Source organism: Anser anser, assembly GCF_964211835.1.
Source record: "Anser anser genome assembly, chromosome: 3".
In the NCBI taxonomy this organism is placed as follows: Eukaryota; Metazoa; Chordata; class Aves; order Anseriformes; family Anatidae; genus Anser; species Anser anser.
In genome coordinates this window covers 69,986,014-70,005,389 of record NC_139722.1, presented here as the reverse complement: position 1 = coordinate 70,005,389, position 19,376 = coordinate 69,986,014, and the positions used below count along the sequence as shown (strand labels likewise).

The window sequence follows — 19,376 nt, the reverse complement described above, 5'->3', positions numbered from 1 at the left end:
TGAGGGTGCCCACGCTTCCTGGCGAGGTGCAACCCTTGTTTAAATTTCAGTCTAGCTGTGGAGTTCCCAGTTCCTTTAGTGTGCTGGTCTGCATGGCAGCAGATGTCACCATGTAGAAAGGAAAGTCTCTGGGAAGACTGACACCTGCAGCATACTGATAGCTTTGTCCTGCGCTATGTCTGCTCTCGGGGATTTTGGTAATAGGAGCAGTACGTGCAAGGTGAGGAAAAACTGCTTGTCTTGCTGCTACGGGGAGATGGTGAAGGAGTAGCTGTTTAAACCCCAAATAAAGCAAAAGCAATGATTTTTCAATAATGGGGGACATACCCCTAGCAGATGGGCAGCGCATCCCCTCTAGAAGGCTGTAGAAGCTGTAGCTTTATGAAGCAGTCATTTGGGGCTTGTGCTACGCGCCGTGCCCGCTGCAGGCTGTGACGGACGAGAGGCTGTGCTCTCGAGTTGGAACCGGCGAGTACCAGGAGGAAGGCTCCTGGGCGCCAGGAAACGCTGCAGTACAACCAGCCAGGCTTTGCCCAACGCGGCGGGAGGGCCCTGGCAAGCAGCACTGCCAGCATGGAGCCGGGCCACAGCCACCTCCGCTCCTGCTTGGTGCTCAGCTCGAGTCCTGCTCTTGAGACAGGTGATGGGGGAAGACGGGAGCTCTGGCCCTCTTCTTCTCAGTCCTCCTGCAAATAAATGTCTCTGCAACTCCCCCCCACTGTACACATCCCACCTTTTTCTAAGGCCCTTTTGTGGTGCCTGTTTTATACGCTGCCACGGGCCTTCCTACCTGTTGAGAGGAATGTTACACAGCACTTCACTGGTAGCTGAAAATAAATGCAATGCAGGAGATGTAAGAATAAAATAGGTTTATTAGAGCTATTTTACATAAATTAAACAAGACCAAGCAACTCAAAGAGCTATCTGTATACCATGGCAAGATTCTTGTTGACTTGGAGTTACTGAAGTACAAAAGACGACATACAAAAAGATGCATGCCTCACCTGCCTCTGGCTTCATTGGGACCCATGATGAATGCGACATCCTCGGACAGCCAAACGAGATAGACAGCAGGGCGTCTATATGTATGTATATATAACATGTACTGTACACAGTTTACTGTTAACACATCTGAAGTTCACTCACACATATCAATTACTTGCTCTAATTCTAGGAGAATTTTGCTGGGGTGGGGACACGTCGCTGAAGCTTTCAAGCTTTGCAGGGAGCTAAGAGTTTTAACCAGCACGGCTCCCAGGCTCCGGGGAAGCAGGGGCAGGGTTCAACCGCTCGCTAGAGGCAGCGGTCACGCTGACCGTGCCTGTTTGGCTACGACTAACTTTGGTTTTCACCCCGACAGAACTCCCAACACCACAAATCCGGCCACCGCTAGCTAAGCTGGGGCTGGTGTCAGAGAAAAGCTGCAGCCTGCTGCTCTTTCGCAAGGTGAAGTGCGTGGAGCTGGGGGTGGAAAAGGCTGAGCAAGCCACGAGCTCCGGGGAGAGATGCAGCTCTGGGATCTCACACAACAGCCGCTGGACACTGAAGTCCAAACTCATCCTCTACTTGTGTTTTCACTTCAGTAAGCGTGGCTCTGTTAGCTGCACAGAGGTTTAAACTACGAATGAAAAATACGGTCTGTTCCTTAAATCCCAAATTCCGTTACAAAAGCTGGTGCTTAGATGGCGATTGCTTTTAATTAACAAAGCAAGACAAAATTATTTCATGAAAACGCTCCCTGTGCATCGGGTGGGAAGCGCAGAGACCGGTCTCTGCCGGACAGCACAGTCACGCTGGTCTGGCGCCTCCCCGTACCCAGCGTGGAGCACGCTGGTGGCAGCAGGGCGGTGACGAGCTGCCCTCTACGCCCCGGCCAGCGCCACGGGGACCTGCTGCCTTGGCTGCCCCGGCACAGGGCCCTGGGGCCCGGCTGCTGCGGGGAGGGCGAGGGCACCCCCACGTCCCCGGGGGGTTCTCCACCTGGCGGCGTCTTCTACAGGGTAAGCCGGAGCCGCCCGCCGGAGCCTGAAGGCTTCTGAGTTTGTGAACGTGGGCACCCACCCACATCTTTACTTCTTCATCAAAGGGGGAGAACGCGTTCCTCACCTTGGAGGCTTCTACATTTGAAACTTAACTAAAGACTTTGGTCCTTTTTTAGAGGCAGAGGTACATGGACACAGGAGACAGGGGAGAAAACGACAGACCTAAATCTGATTTTCAGAGATACATCCCGTTGATGAGGTAATCAGACTCTTCAGATGTAATGGGTCGAGCTTTTTTAAGCTTCTGTCTCACTAAACGCAGTCTGCAAGCAACCATAAGCAGCAGTAGAGCAGTGATGGCCAAGCCTAAGGCCAAAGGCAGTACAGCACCTGCAGAGAGGTTAAGACAGGTTATGCTTTATTTAATACAGTGGGAAAACAGCAGAGAAAACCTCAACATTTTCTTTAAAAACACAGCTGGTCTATCAGCTAGGTGCTAATATTTGGAGAAACTTGCACTGAGAAATTAAACTGCGTGATCACGTGCTGCGAACGGGTCAGAATACGGCAGCACACTGTTCAATCCCCGACGACAGCATCTGGGTCTGTATTACCTGACTGAAAAACTCCCGCATAATTCAAAATGAATTCACACAGTCAGTCTTACCTGTTTCTGGGACTGGGTGACTACCTCCAAGCTGATCTCTCTTCGGCACAGTTACGCCACTTCCATTTTTATCATCTGTTTTTTTCCCTGAGGAACTGTTATCTGCATAAAATGAAGCAAGACGAATGAATATTGCAGTTCAGCAACTCAGGAAGTCTTATCCACAGGACACTAAAATCAAATAACATGAAAGCGCTTGAATTTAGAAAAAAAAAAAAAACAGTTTAAGAACTGCTGACTCTTATTGTGTAATTTATTTTTTTTAAATAATACGAAACCAATACTAAAATGTAAATTCATTTTTTGCATCACAAACCACAGTGCATCTCGACCAAACCCACGTGGGGTCACTTTCCACTGAAAAAAAATTGATATAATTTCTCTCTTAAAAGCTTTCATGACAGGATATAGACCAATGTGAGCTAAAACATTACTAAAGTGGTTATATATAGCTGAAAATGAGGCCATGTCAAGTTATGTTATCTACACCCTTATAGCTTGTAAAGCAGGAGATGCATAGGTTGGCTGCCCAAGCTACCTTAATTTTGCCCGTTATCTGACACGTACAAGAGCAGAACTTAAGTACTTGGAAGACATGAAAGTATGTGGGGAAAACATTTGAAAAATGGTAACTTAGGCACTTCAGCTGCATGTGGCAGAGAAGGTACAACAGAGCACTGTTTGTAATGACACAAGAGGAGAGCGCACACACTTTGCTGCCCAGAAGTGTTCACCCTGTGAGCACAGACGACTGCAGTTTTGCTTCACAAGAGCAAAGAGTAATGCAGCTGGGACTCCTTCCTCCTACCCTCACACCGGAGTCCTGCACCGATAGCTATGGGGGCCACTTAATGCAAGACTGACAGCTTAATCCAATGCCTTCACAAAAATCAGTTCACCCCACTGGTGCTGCTTTGACTTGGAGTACTAAGCTCACCTGTGAGGTTTTGTCAGGTAACTCTAGAAAGTTGGAGAAAGGAGGTCCTTTTCCCTGAGGAGATGTAACTTTGATAAATTCGGGCTTCTTGCCTGCCTGGTAATAATTTTAACAATATTAGACTAAAGCATGTTATGTGGGCTTGGTTTTATTTTGACTCCTTCTTCATTTTCTATTCTGTGCCTAGGAAATGGCAATTTATAGCCCTTTCCGGTTACCCTGGATTTCAGCTCTAAGTAGTAGCTACTGCTGTTGATGGCTCTACAGTGAGAACATGACTAAGGCTTGGGCACTCAGTCAAGTGTTGTAATCCCATCCCCGAACAGTGCTGCAGAACAGCTGGTGCGGAGAGAGGCACAGACCCTGTGCCAGGGGAATGCAAAGCTGTTACGGTGATTTATACATTCGAGTTTGCTGCGCTGGGAAGTGAAAATCTTCAGACTGCTTATGAATGCCACCTGTCTACAGCACTGTGGTTGCTAACATGGCTTCTGATGCTTAGGAACTAGCCCATCGCTCACTCCAGTGTGCTTTGCTGCCACTGTATTTTTGTTGTATTCATTTACAAGGGCAGCAGCGCCAGGGTATGCATTTTGGCTGGCGAACGCCCCTGGAAATGATGCCAGGGCACACTGGAGGCAGCCACGCAGAACTGCTGCGCTGGCCTTTGCAGGAGATGCAGTCTGGGTTACCTCACTCTGCCGTTATGTCTGCAAGGGGAAAGGACTCCTTTACTGACATTGAATTCCTCTTCCTGCATCCACTCCCAGCTACGGAAGAAAACGTTTGGTCTTCTAGCTTGGACAAAAGCAAATCATGAGGCTGTAACGAAAGACTCCGTGCACTGAGCCCCCAGGGTAGTCTGTAAGTTGGACCTGGTGTCCCCCTGGAGTCACGCTGCTGTAGAGAAACCCCACTGGAAAGGTGTGCATGCAGAGCAAGGCTCACCCATTGTCCACAAACAGTTACTTTTTATTTTGCTTTACTGTTAATAGATTCCCTGTTAGGCCAGGTACAAGTTTCAAACAGCCTGCACCTTGAATTTGTATCTTATTATTTTGAATCTGCACCAGTGCAAAGTCTGGCGTACTGTCACAGGAAAGAATACATCCCAGGACAGGATTCAGCCACTGGAATGGCTGAACTTTTGAGGCTGCTGCTATGATTTCTGTTCAGTGCTGCTTACCTGCCCCCGGAATTTGTGCAGCAGTTACTGCTCTCCTGAACACTTTTCCGGGTGTGCTGCTCGGAGCTGCTTGTTTCTGTCTCTCCTAACGAAGTCATTCTCCTTCCAGCAATGGGTCTGGCGAGGCTACCAAGTGAGGCAGGGTAACCTCAGAGTGTGTGTGAGCACAGTGGCTGTCTTACTTTCAGTAACCACTGGCTAAACCCCACATACATGCCTGGAGGAAGGACCAGCAATCAGGACGCCCAGGGGAGTGTTCTCACCACTAAGAAAGGGTTTTGTCCTCTGCTTTCCCCTCTCATTGTTCTAAACCAAGTCAAACATCCTAGCAGGGAGCTGGCAAGTCCCATCGACTTCTCCCTTTGTCTGGACCAGTTATCCAAGATAAACCATGTGCACATGGTTTTACAGAGTAAAAGTCATTGCATTTTTGTAACACCTAATTACTAAATTTGGTCTGCGATCTCCTTGAGATGACACTGATGGACAGAAACTTAATTCATTGCATCTGGGTGCATTTTTAGGAATGGGTTAGATGTCTGTCAGCTCAGGTCCCTAACAACTGTGATGCTTGCCAGTGGGGCAGAACTTGAACTTCTTTTCATCTCTGTGAATCATTAATGGGCAGCGTGTGACCTCTACGGATTTTAAATATCTCCATGAGAAGACAGAAGCTCATGGAGCTTTTGGCAGCTGCCCTTCAGGCCCAGGTACCTAGTGTCTCTTCATGTCCCACCACATGCACCTCTTTGGAACTGATCCATAGACTACTTAAAAACTTGAACTGTTTGCTGCTTTTTTGGTTAAACTATTGGGCTACTGGCTTCTTCTGTTCTACAAGTAAATCCTTACGTATCATTCAACTGAAATTAAATTCTGGCTGAGCCTTGTCAAACTCATTGGAGACAGGCATGGTCAGCTGGAAATCTTGCTTGTTTAAAATTAAAGTTGTTGGTATTTTGCTTCTGGTACTGCACTAATCACTGAAGCCCCACCATTTTTTCTAAGTTTCATAATATTTTTTTCTTTTATTGTTTACCTGCTGGGTAAAAGCCTACTTTAAGAGCAAAAACTGTGCAAGCAAGTCACTGTGCAAAAGGGTAAACACTGAAAATGACTACACAGAAGAGCCGCTCTTACACTTCCAATTATAATCTTTGATTATAGGTGGCCAAGCTTGGTGACCTCAATTCTGGTTTTACTTCTGGATTCACAAGCCCAATGGCTTTTAAGACACAGCAGCTGACTTACCACTGGAGTTTGCAATGGCTTTTGGCAACCTGATCTGTAGTTTGGGTAGCCCTGTATCAGGTGTTACTCAGAACTATGACAGCCGAGTGGATTTGGGGCAGATTGCAGAGTTCTAATTCATTCCGATAAGGAGCACTGAGTTCTTTTACACTGACAGAAAAGGGGGAAACATTTGAGACAAGATTTTACCATAAGTTTCCACTTATTCACCGAGGCAGTGGAATTCTTGAAGATCATTGTTTCACTCCCTTTGCGGTCTCCACAGATGACATACAAGAATCTGAAGAACCATCGAAGTGTGAACTAGGGAAGTATTCTTTATGAGAGTCAATAGTGGGCACTGAGCACTGCTTTCTTGTAAGAAGAAAACAAAACTGTGTTTATAATTAGCTGCATCCTGGGGAGCAAGAATCAGTCTGAACTCTGAAGAAATAGAAGTAGGAGGTCTTGCACTCATTTTAAGCTCTGTGAACACAGTTTTGCTTTCATTCAGTTGCCATTCAACTGCCATTTCAGGTCATTTTAATTCACTAGCAGGAAACACCTTTGGCTGCCTTAAAAGGCACACCAATTTCACTGCAGCTTCTGGAGTTCTACCAAGGCAATGTTTGGTGACTGCTGCCTGTAACATCCCTACACACTGACTCACAACAGGCTTTCAGCCAGTACAGAGAACATGACTTAGGGACTCGGGATTGTTTGTTACCAAAGACTGAGCCTACTCTATAGCAATGTAAGACTTCTCCTGCTCTGAATATACAATTCAGAAAAAAGTGCCCGTAATAATCAAGATACTACTTCAAGGAAGAAAAAAAGTCATCAATTAGCACCAGAAGAGATGCAATTGCTTTCACTCAAGTTGAACACTACGTTATGTTCTACTGAAGGTAAAACCCTGTAAATATAAAGATTTCCATGTATCAGCTTACACAGATGAACCTGTTTCTATTTAGCTCACTGCATGCTCTGTTCCTTAGACTGCATTTTTTTCCTAGTGCTTTTACATTTTAACTTTCTCTTTGCAGCTGCTAAGAACCAGACTTGACAATTATAAAGCGTTACCTAATTGTAACTTACCTATTGCAAGCTTCTTTTGCATTTTTTTTACATTTACAAAAGTTTACTCTTAGCCAGACACCAAAAGACAGTTTAAGGTGAAAGACCTTTTCTTCCTTAAGACAGGATGACTTATTCAAACTGATGCTTTTCAGCTCTTACCTGGCACAAATCCGCTGTTTTGTTTCTTTGGTCCCTGAGAAAGCGATTGGTTAGACATGTCTGCATCCAGTGGAAGGAGCGGCTGATTTCTGACAGTGGCTTTCAGGGTGTTTTCTGCAGAGTTTTCATCTGTATTTTCAGTCAGTCCTACAGTCCTTTGCTGAGTAGTGCCAAAGGCTGCGTGAGTCACTGTCTTCCGGCCTTGGCTGACTATGTTAACAGAAACAAAAATCAATTTTTATATAGGATTGAAAGGAATGAGAATATTCTGATAGAAAACCCTGCAACATGGGCCTTCAAGTAGACTAACCAAGTTTACCCGGTTCAGACATATGATGAAATGTGAGTTCGACACACATAGCAAGTTACCAATCGCCCACTGTTCAGCTACTGAGCAAGAGTATACCTAAAATGAAATCCAGCAACTGAAATGTTAATGGCAGAGCGGTTAGCCACCATGCCAATTCACCCTCTGATCATTTTTGTTCACTTTGCTGAGCATGGGCACACGTTGAGGACGAATAATGAAAACTAAGAGTGCAATGGTGAATCAGCTGGTTGCCCTACACCCCCAGATTTCCAGTGTTTCAGATTCCGGTAAGGTGCATAGCTGCACTTTGAAGTGTACCTCTGAGACACCCTTTCAGATCAAGACAGGAGTCCTTGTCTCCAGAATCACTACGCAGGTAAAGAACTGATCTCGTAAATGTTGAGATCTGTAACTCAAAATCTGTTACTCAGGGACTTCGGATAGTTTTGATACGCCTTGAAAAAAACGGAATTGATTTCTGAGCATCTCCTCAATGCTGACATGAAACATTCCCACACACCAACGAATGGTTCTATGCTGGGAGCAAGCTGCTTGTTGACAGGAGGAGAGGCCACAAAAGGGGCATCATTTCCCTCTGGTTGTACAGTCTGCAGTTACTGTCACAATCTATGTTGTCCCGGGGGCACTTACGGTTCTGGCAGAAAGTTTCGTCGGAGCCATCAGGGCACTGTTTCACTCCATCGCAAGCAAATGTGATGTCGATGCAGCAGCCATCATCACAGATAAACTGGTAGCGAGAGCAAACCCCGACACAGGCTATTGAGAAACAATTCCCAAATTACCAAAAAAGAAATAGGAGCAGTAAATACTGAGTCAATGACTAAAATCTGCAGCAGCCAGGAAAATGCCAAACCACACTATGGCAAGAAGGACCATGGACAAAGCTGAAGGAAGGCCAGGCCCAGCTACATGACGCTATATTGACAGAGAAGCTAATACAGCTAATCGTTGTTCCTTGCACCCTTATCACTCTTCTGGAAATCTCTTTACTACAAAACCACTCAACCTGGAGGCTATAGCACCCTACAGTCCATGCAGCACCCCTGCAGTGCTTTAATCTCCATCAGCCTACGCTGAAAAGAGATTTTTACAGGGTTAGAAGACCTAGGACAGTCCTGAAAAATATTTCAATGAGATCTCTGTAGTTGGAACTGCCTTTCTCCATCATGTAATTCCTACTACATACTCATTCTGTGTTTCTGACAGTAAGTTATCTTACACACACACACCTATGGGCTATACGGAATCTCTTATCGCATGTTTTCTGTAACCTAATTAAAATACTAAAAGAGTACTTGTCATTTGTCTGCATGAACAATCCATTGACTCCGATACAGCACCTGCCAGGGCAGGACTGAGCACAAGGTCCTACAAGTGACCTTCACCAGAGAGAATTGACTGCTGCCTGCTTTAGTACTGAGATTCCTCTGGAAATGGAGGATATCCCTGGATGTTTCACAACTGCAGTTATATTCTAAAAGCTTTCCTGAAACCCATTCTGACCATGTAATTACCAAGTGTTTACAAACACGCTTTTCTCCTTCCACCAGCAGTGTATTTCATTGCTTGTAAGGCGCTATCAAATTCACTGTTTGGGTAAAGTTGTAAAAGCAAATCGATTTCCATAAGCAAATCACAGCCTTTGGTTGTCACACTGCTAAGCACCAGAACAACAATTTTTAAAGCTGAACAACGCTAATGAAAGTATGTCAGGAACACAAGTGTATGCTTAACCCCCCCGAAACTGTAGTTTGAAAATATATCTCATTAACTTCAGTCCTAATAATAGCACAGGTCCTGTAAGCATTAAGGCACTGTGCTCTCATTTATATGGCAGTAGCACTTGAATTGCAAAGGTACTTGGGGATTGAGAAGAAGAAAAAAGGCAGCAAAATCCTCTACATGCTCCACCCAAGAAATACCACAGATGCCCACAGCAACAAATAAACAAACTTCTCCGGCTGCTTTAGCTGAATTAAACATTAATGAATACAATTCTACCATCTGTTACTAGAATACAGATATTATTAACAGACTCATAAGTGGATTTATATAATGTCCATTTATTGCCACTGGGACAAACCTTTCACATAGTGATACTGCACTGCTGCAGAGCAAGTTTTCACTGGGTCTGCTGAACACAGTAACGATGCCAGTTTACCCCTTACTTTGTGCCAAAACAGCAGACCTGTATTAGCAGCTTGCTAATTACAGCATAATTAAAAGTTATTACATTAAAGAGCCCAAAACCGACAGCCACAGACATCTTCCTTTCTACCCTTTGTGCTTTTTCCATGTTTCTTAAGCTCAGAGTTTAAAAATGATGGGTCAGTTCCAGTTTTGGTTGCCACAGTAACATAAGGCTTCCCTGTTTAACAAATATTACACAGAAAGGCTTAAATGCATGAAAACAAGAAACCATCCCACCTTGCAGACTGCAGATGCAGGCAATAATTTTATTAGTCCGTGAGTCATACATACTATTAACTGCTTTTACTTGGGTCTTCCCTATAGCATAATCCCTGTCCTGTTCCATGAGCCATCTGACTATACAATGAGCAATTATGATGTATCTGATGTGTATGGCAATATTTAATTTCTCCAACCTTGCCTGCTTATTAGCAACGTAGGGATGAACATTTAAAAACTTTAGGTATTATTGCTCTAACAAACATGGTATTTGCTTCCTCAGTTTGAAACAGCAAATCAAAACTGAACGAGATTTTGTTATACAATGAAGATGAGTGAGATAATATGATAGAAATGGGAGTAAGACTTCTGTCTCCATCAAGCCCCTTGCTCTGAGCAGCATACCCTGGGCATGACATGGCCAACGACTGCACTCAGCTTCTCACCTACTGCAGAATGAGCCATAGGAAGAACGGTCACAGAGACGTTATCCGAGCTCCGCTGACCAGCAGTGTCTGTCACGGTTAGCTGGAAAATGTATGTGCCTTCCTGAAAGTGAGACAGCTTCAGCGTTCCTGGTTGTGGTACCTGATAAAAGAAAAAGAGAGAAAAAAGTCAGACTGGTATAAAGGATCTGCCTAATTTCTAGGACTAGGTAGATCATTTCTGCACAATGCTTTTCGTACAGATTAAATACTTCTCTTAAGAGAACTGGAATTTTCAATAAATATGTTAGTAGAGTCCTAGACCTAGCTTTATTACTAAGTGTATTCACTTAGTATTCACTATGTATTCACATTCATTTTTCTCTTCTGGGAAGGAAGTTAATTTCCTAACCTGAAATTTCTTTCCTTTTGTATTTATCCAAATGCAGTGTTATCTGATCACTCTGTTGATTACCTCATGATAATGACTATGACACTTCAGAGTTTTATTCTTTGTTGTATTACAGAACTAAATATGATCTAAGAAACATCTGCTTTCTTCACCATGGCTACTGGGAGAGCAAATATGTAATTTAAAACTCATGAACCACAGGGTCCAACTCTCTTCTCAGTGCACATCCAGAGAAGCACCGCTGACTTCAGAACACAGCATTCTTCCCGACAACCTCTGTGCTTTCCTCTTTATCTCTCTTCTGCCCTTAAGGATCCCTTAGTGTACCTCCTTTGTTCCAAACTTTGGCTCAGACTAGATAGTAACTTTCCATATAATCAGCATTAAAAAAAAAATAAACAAGCCAGACCAACAATTGCCTACAACGGCCAGAGCTTTGCAGCTACAGCATGTGGATAGAAATCCGAGAAGCAAATTATCCTTAAGCTAATCAGTCACAACAGAAACAAAAAATTTCCACTGGCTTCCCTCTACGATACGATAAGACATCTTTATAGCAGTCTTTCCCCTCCTGAGCTTTCTGTTTATTTTTGATACGTACGTGCAATGCAACAGCTGCCTTTTATCTTAAATAAACACAATCTCATTTTCCCTTGCAGCTATGGATTCATGTACAGTTTATTAAGAATAGATTACAAGAAATCCACTAACTTCAGGATAGCAACAAAAGCACTAAGGATAGCAAATGAAGACTGTACAAATAATCATAATTATTAACTCTACTAAAAATTAAACTACCATGGAAAACCATCAGCATACATATTTGTGGGAGAAATCCCTGCTCATTTGAACACAAGGAAAAAGTATCTATTTAAGCACAAGCCTGTGTCAAAATTGTTTTCATTTATCAAATATAAAGATATCACCAACACGAACGTGAATTTTGCATGTTTAAATTAAGAACTGGTCTCAAACTTATTGAGTGAATCTGAGTAAAAGTAAACATACGAACTTTAACAATATCTAGCGACCATCCTTAAAGCACCACACAAGACTTTTCTATGTATTATGCAGTTCGCACTCCTTATGAAAGCCTTTTGGCCTTCTGATTTTCAAGTTGATAAAATACTAAATGAATAAACTCACAGTGGTCTTTGATATAACAGTGTCAAATTGCGATGCAATCTCAAGTAATTCAGAGTTGGCTGACTGCAGTAAGCCTTCCAAAGACATGAACCTTCCAGTGGAAGATGAACAGTATGCTGCATTTGGCTAAAATACTATTTTTGAATACCCCTGTTGTATTTTCTGCAAGGAGAATGTTAATAAAAACTACTTGAGCCTCAATTTCAGTAGCTGTACACCAGAGAAACCAAACTGTCTTCTTAAGAGTTCATCCAGCAGCATGTTTCCTAACTATGACATGGTGATCTTCCGTAAGAAAACATCGCTTACAATACCCTGCAGGTGGCTGAAGAATAACCAGTTGCTCAGCTAGTTTTTTCCATCTCCTGGATAAGAATTTCAGGTTGCAACACATTCAGCCACCTCTCTGTGTTACACAGCACTCTAGTTTGTTCCGTCATTACAAATTTTGAATAACTTTGCTGATACTGGCAGTTTGTCCAATTTGTGTTTGATGTTACTGAGCTGAGTGGGCATAAGCAGCAACTGTCTGGTACTGCTCATGGTGACAATGGCATGCCAGGGCTTTTGGATTTGGAACTGTTCCTATTGCTTATCCTGTCCTGCTTAAACTCTTTCCAACCATCGGCAGCATCTGAGCAACAGTAAGATCTATGGTATACACTCTCTCCCCTTTCACATGTCCCTCCTGCTCTAGTTACAATCCCCAGTGTGCCCTGAATACAGGGCTACGAACAGACTGTCAGCAGACTCTATGGGTTTGAGACATTTTTCCTTTACATTTCTGCTGCTCTTATAGCAGCCACAAAGAAAGGTATGATGGAGAATCTCTTGATGGTTAAGTTGAAACCCAACTACAGCAGAAATTGTACAGGTATAATAAAACAGTATCTCGAGATGTTTTACAAGGTCTACATCATGCATTTCTTTGGAGTTTCTCTGTAAGCACTGACAGAAGGCTGTTGGTAAAAATACATTATTATTTCCCGTAATTGAATTACTAAGGCGTCTCTAGCCTGGATCACAGAAGCTGAAAACAGAGTTCAGTAAGCACAAACAACAGGGAAAGAGAGCAGAGCTGAAATACAGTAGAATATTAGGATCTATGTATTTGCTACTGGCTGCTACACGCCATCCTGGATATATATGAACTCTAAAAAACACAAGAAATAAAAGCTCAGGTGGTACAGTCATCCTCATTTTGGTCTTGCTAGCCTAGCCACTTGAATACATTTAATATTATTAGCTCTACATTTAAACCCATGCTACAATGAATACAACAATCTGCAAATAACTGGCTACGTGTGGGGTTCCATGTGTACCTTCATTTCAACAGCTGAGTCACCCTGGAGCAACGTCCATTCATACTGCACAATTCCGTGGTCATCTGAACTTTCTCTACCATCCAAAAGCACCCAGTCGACAGGTGACTGCAGCACAACATCTTGTCCTGCCTTGCACAGGGGAGGCTCATCATATTCTTCTTCTTCAATAAAAAAAAGAGAGGCTCAGTTATTTATCAGAGGGAATTGGGTGGTTACTTATATAAAACACATTTTTCTTGGTTAAGTTACTGATTCACAGCTGGGCAACTTCCTGACAAAGAGAACAAACACTACTCAGCACTCAGTAGCTATAGTCTTAAGTCTCAGTTAGGGACCATTCAGTTAAACCACTTTAGCATGTCTGTAGCTGTTAACTGAAAGTGCTGTCAGATGCTGCTGGGATGCTGCTGCTGTCCAAACTCATACCACATGCTGAAAAACAAAAGCTCTTCAAAAGTTAAGCTTCCACTAGGCAAAAGAACTTGTGTTACTAACTACAACATGAATGGAGACAAGAATATAATGTTTCTGTTTGTCTGAAGGCTCAAAAATGCCAGAAACACCATGTTCAATAGTGCATTATTTAAATGAAGTAATATCTACCTATGTTTTAACTCAGTTAACTGTTCAATATTCAGAGCTGTCTCCAGGAAATAACTCCTACACTGCAAGCCTATTGCACAGGAAACCTCCCTATGTACATGGATGTTTTGCTAATGCAACATGACTGCTAGCATCAGTGTTGTGTTCTTTTTTTTTAATATGAATTAAGGAAAATTGATTTAAATACAAATTACATATATGTTCATATGGCAGTTACTGCACACCTTTTGCAGCACTCTGCATAACTTCACACTCTTAGTCTCTTGTTATGATACATCCTTATGGGAGTGAAAACCTTATTAAACGTAAGCTGACGTCCTGGTGAAGTGGTGCTCAACAATGTCATGATATAAATGATGAGAAATGAGCACCAAGTTTTTAAGTACCATTGTAAGTACCTAATTTAAGACATCCAAAACTTTGTTTTCAGACTGTTTAAGATTTGTGGCATTTCCTTTTATTCAAAACACAATTCTTATTGAAAAACGTTGTGAGTATTAAGTACTGTTGCCAATCAGAGCACAAGTTTTTCAGGTTAGGCTAACAAAATGCATGGTAGCTGAAGTGAAATGACCTGTGAGAAGTGATCTGCCCTGCATCACTCAGGAAGTGCATAAAATCCAGTTCTGCAAGTCAGCATCTGACGGTTTTACCCACAAGAATATATCTTTTTGTAGTTCCCCACCCAGGTATCATTCATTCTCTGGGCATGGTACATCCCTAGCACTCTGAAGTGGCAGTGTGCTTTCTGCTCCTTGATCTCTGCTTTCCTTCTGCCCCCCTGCAAACATGCCACACAGCTTACGGTTTCTCCAAACTGCACTGAGATGTACTGAAAATACAGGTTTTGTGCTTAAGTATTTGCAGGAGACATCTTCCTTCCTTATCCCAGGAGGAAGCACATACAGCGGTCGGGGCATGCAGCAGGCTCAATCAAGATGGCAGATGCACAGAGCATTGGTTGTCAGCTCTGAAAAGCATCTCCTCAGCCCCAGCCTGTAACTTCCCTTGGTTTGGGTAGAGCTTCATGAGGAAAGACAAGGTGCTTCCTACCAGCATAGGGAGTCTTCCTTTCATGCACTCCCGTCCCATTTCCAGAGCCTGCTTGAAGGCACAGAACTCAACAGAGCAGTGGCACACATTTTCACCACTGACTGAAGGACAGACCTCCTCTTTGTTCCTTTTCTCTAAGACACTCCTATGAAACCAAACACAGAAAATTCCAACGCAAATGCCTTAACGCAGGAAAACATACAAGTAACTGAAAACAGCATCTAATAATAGAAAGTTTGAAACAGTTCCCACTGATCCAGCTGGCACAGGAAGCTTGGCCTAATGTGTATACACAGCTCTCAAAACCCAGGATGTTTAAAAAGCACCATTTAGGTGCAAAAAAATACTGTTAATAAACACTGTCATTGTGGTGCCAGAACAACTCTTACGGGGTAGGTATGAATTATGTGCAGTCTTTACGTGATCATTTACTTTACCCATCACTGTCAAAAAGAGGCTAACGAACTCCACTGACCTGGGTCTGAAACCGCACAGCCCGTTCTTCCCCTCCCAACTTGGAAAGTGGTTGCACGTCACCCATCTGCCTTAAATGACTTGATCACTTCCCTGCACAAACTCTAAGGCAGAGGCAAGCCCCAGTTCCCCTGGACCGTAAGTGATAAAGATGCTTTCTCTTCCTGGACTAACGTTACGCTGCAGCAGCCTGAGCTATCCTGGCAGGAGCTGTGCTGGGCCAGTTCGCGCTGAGGCAACACACAGATTCCTTCCTGTCAAAACGCAGGATGAAGGCACGATGTCTTTGTAACCTACCAGAATGTTTCCAGAAAGGTAAATTGATGGCAAATCAACTCGTCTTTTACTCTTGTAAAGAAAAAACTGGCCTGAGAGAGACATCTGGCATGGGAAGAGTCAGCCTAACGAGCTAAAGACTTTTTCCACAGCAAAGTTTTGAGCAAGGGAATGGATTATCTTCACGTGGTGAAATAGCCCCAAGTCTGGACAATGCATGCTTCTAAAGAAGTCAGTGTAAAAAAGAAAGGAAGCATACTTGGGAGCAATCTACAACCACAGTTCACAGGAATAAAGGGCTGTCAGCCACAGGTTAGTAGGAAAATCAAGCTCGTAAAGCATCTTTTAACTTCTGTTCCTAGCTTTTATTTAGACTGAATGTAAGTAATATGAAACTGATACACCAGGGCAACACTGAGATGCTGGAGCCAGCTGCTTGCTACAAAATGAGCCATAACTTTATAAGCAACTCCTTCTTATTAAGTGGGGGGAACATGACAGGCTTCATTTGTTCTACTTCCTCCTTCCTACAGACTTGGCCCGCCAGCAATGAAGCTGCCAGCTAGTTGTTTGAATGAGGGCTTTGTTCTGAAAGGTTATTTCACTACCGATGCCTAATTTTCTTTGGTATCAGTTTACCTTAACGTTGAATCCTCACTGCTCACCAGTAGAGCGTATCACAGATGGGACATTACACATCTCTCGTGAGGCATTCAAAGCCTTTCTCTTTCTATGTCAGGAATTTTAAAATTTGCTGAACAAAGGCAAAAAGGATTTACCTCTTCTTTCAGTACTGGCACGTGGGTTTCCACTGTTAAAGCTGCACAAACTGCCTGAACGTGCTAAGTGAATCAACAGTTGAGACAGCACAAATGGAGTGTAAAAAGAAGGAAAAATCAGGGCTCTGATTTACCATGGAAAGGTGAGCCTCAAAAATTCATCACACCACTGACTTTTCCAGTACACAGAGATGAACATGATCTAAAGAATACGTCTCTCTCATTACCTGCTTCTAGAACTAGGTATGTAATTGTTTTTGGCTTACTGAAGATCCTTAACATAAACACAAACAAAATGCCCTAGAGATCACTGTATACTAATGCTCAGAAATATTTTGGAATTACAAGGACACCATCTTTATGGGTCGATGTTGGTTTGGGATTATCAAAGAGTAAACACAAGTAGACACAACACCACAGTCCTCTGAAAAAAAAACCAAAAGAACAGGCAAAATGTGATGCCCTCATAACATAAAATCTCGAAATGCAAAGCTATTTCCTAAATTTCCCAAATTTGATCATCTGGCGACATAAGGGACAAAGGATCTATCCTCACTGCCCTATTATGCATTGTTGTCCAGATTAATTTTTCGATGTAATTCAAGAATGCAGAGCTAACATGACATCAGACAGCAAAATAATTTAATCTGATTTATCTTTCCTGGTTTATGTCAAAGCTGACAGATGTTTGAATAAAAGTTCATTCTCCTGTGTGGCTCTGCTTCATCTCCAGTTTAATTGCATTAAGAAGTCATAATCTCCTGTTCCTGATACCACCCTTACCCACGAGGCAGACTTTTAAATAAACCCATCAGGACACAAAGCAATTTGCAGATTAGAAACATAAATTGCCTTGCTAACCCTGTGCTGATAGTCATGAAAGCTGCCAAAAAGGCAAAGCTTTGGAATTCAAGATTTCCAACAGGTGGATTATCACTTCAACGATAGTGTGATCTTTATCGTGTCTCTAACTGCACCCTATGCGAGGATCAGATTTTAATGGAACTGAGGCAGTTCAAAACAATGAAGGACATCCAAAGATATTTTCAAAGGTTTTCAAAGATCCCTAATTCTCTGTGACTTTGATTTAAAAGCTGGTCTTATGCCTTCTATCTTGCAAGTGCATACATTAAGGGTTATAAGACAGAATTACCCAGAAGTTGCTACATTAACAATACCACAGATCTAATAGTCGCCCAGCTGCAAATGCTGAGGTCGTACCTTGGGTCTCTGTGGCATCTTAAGCCTTCCTCACCTTCACTTCCACAGATTCCTCCCTCTAACTTTCTAGTTCATCTATCCAGGCGCTTTGCAAAATATAGTTACGCACCTAAACTCTTCCACAAAGTGATCCCCTGTTCTCTTTCATGTCCAGGAGCTTCCCACAGGCATTGTCATAACCTAGGCAGAACTGGAAGGGGAATCAGGGTTGAAGTCTCTCTCCCCTGCCAAGGGAACAAGTAACAGCAGAGGCCGCCTGGACACCCTGTTCTCATTCTCACCGCCACCAGGTTTTCCTTGTGTTGCCGGGAGATTAATTTACTGGGGGAGAATGTGAAGTGCTGAAGACAAAGACATTTAAAAAAATGGGCGTCTAGGGCATATGGTCAACAGAAGTAATGAAACTGAGACCCGAATTAGGATGCAATTGTTTAACAACCGAAGGCACTTGCAGGAGGTGGGAGAGGTAAGCTCGTTGGATCACATCTGGCAGGATCTGTAGGAAACAGACTCTATATTTTGAAGCACAGACCTTTATGGCTGTTTGCCCTCGACAACGCTGTACTTAAACACGCCTGGGGGCTGACCAAACCGCAGCGTTTGATGCGGTTGCAGAGCCTCCACGCTCCCTCAGGACCACCTGCGAGCCACCCTTCTCTTCCCGGGCCCGGCTCCAGAAGGACGTGAGCCTCCTGTGCTGCTGTGCGGCTCCGTGCCGGACAGCTCCGCGATACCCCCGGTCCCTGCCGGGCCGCCTCACCCCCCCCCCCGAGGCCTCTCCGGGGCTTCCCCCGGCCGCAGCGGCGGGGCAGCAAATGGCGCCCCCCCGGCGGGGCAGCAAATGGCGGCCGCTCCCCCCCGCGCGGAGCCATCTTGGCCGGGCGGCCCGGGCTCCCGGCGGGCTCCCCGCCGCCCCTTACCCGTCGGGGCTGCGGGCCGGCGGCTGTAGGTGCTGTAGCCGCGGTGCGGGGCGAAGCGGCAGACGGGCCGGCCGCGGTGGGTGCAGTTGAAGAGGTAGCAGCCCAGATCCGCAGCCCGCGGCCGCCCGGGCGCCTGCACCACGGCCAGCGTGCAGCGCGGCTCGGCGCAGCAGGCGTCCAGGCACTGCCGCCAGCCCGCCGCCCCGCCGGGGGCCCGCAGGAAGGTGGCGCCGGCCGCGATGGAGTCCTTGGTGCGGATGATGGAGTCGGGCCTGGCGGAGAAGCCGCCGCTGCCGCCGCACCGCTCGCCGCCGCCTCCTGCCACCGCCGCCGCCGCCGCCGCCGGCGGGCCCGGCTCCTCCTGCTGCAGCTGCCGGCGGAACTCCTCCAGCAGCGACTCCACGCCCGAGATCTGCGAGCGCAGGTCGGCCAGCGGCGCCGCGCACCGCCCGCCCGGCAGCACGGCCCGCCCGCCCAGCGCCGCCAGCAGCACCAGCACCAGCGCCGACATGGCCCCAGGCGGCGGCGGCGGCGGCGGAGGGCCCGGCTCCCCCCGCCGGCCCCGCCCGGCTGCCAGGCGCGGAGCGGCGGCGCTCAGCACCCGCCGGCCCGAACAGCTCCGCCGGGAGGGGCCGCCCGCAGCACGGCTCGGCTCGGCACGGCACGGCACGGAGCACGGCCCGCCCCCAGCCCCGGGCGGCGGGGGGTGGCTGAAACCCAGCCAGGGCATTGGGTGGGGAAGATGGTGCTTCGAGTTAAAA

The 19,376-nt window shown here is 45.1% G+C and overlaps 1 protein-coding gene across 1 annotated transcript; it reads right to left on the bottom strand.

The window, feature by feature from the left end:
- Window positions 1–852: 852 nt before the first annotated feature.
- Window positions 853–19,360, bottom strand: LRP11 (LDL receptor related protein 11). The gene is made up of 7 exons (XM_083829984.1): window positions 18,616–19,360; window positions 13,287–13,450; window positions 10,428–10,569; window positions 8,203–8,328; window positions 7,242–7,451; window positions 2,650–2,751; window positions 853–2,372 (listed from the first exon to the last, which is right to left on the bottom strand). Exons 1-7 carry the CDS (start codon window positions 19,343–19,345, stop codon window positions 2,218–2,220), a joined length of 1,629 nt encoding a protein of 542 aa, XP_083686110.1. The 5' UTR covers window positions 19,346–19,360; the 3' UTR covers window positions 853–2,217.
- Window positions 19,361–19,376: the final 16 nt, after the last annotated feature.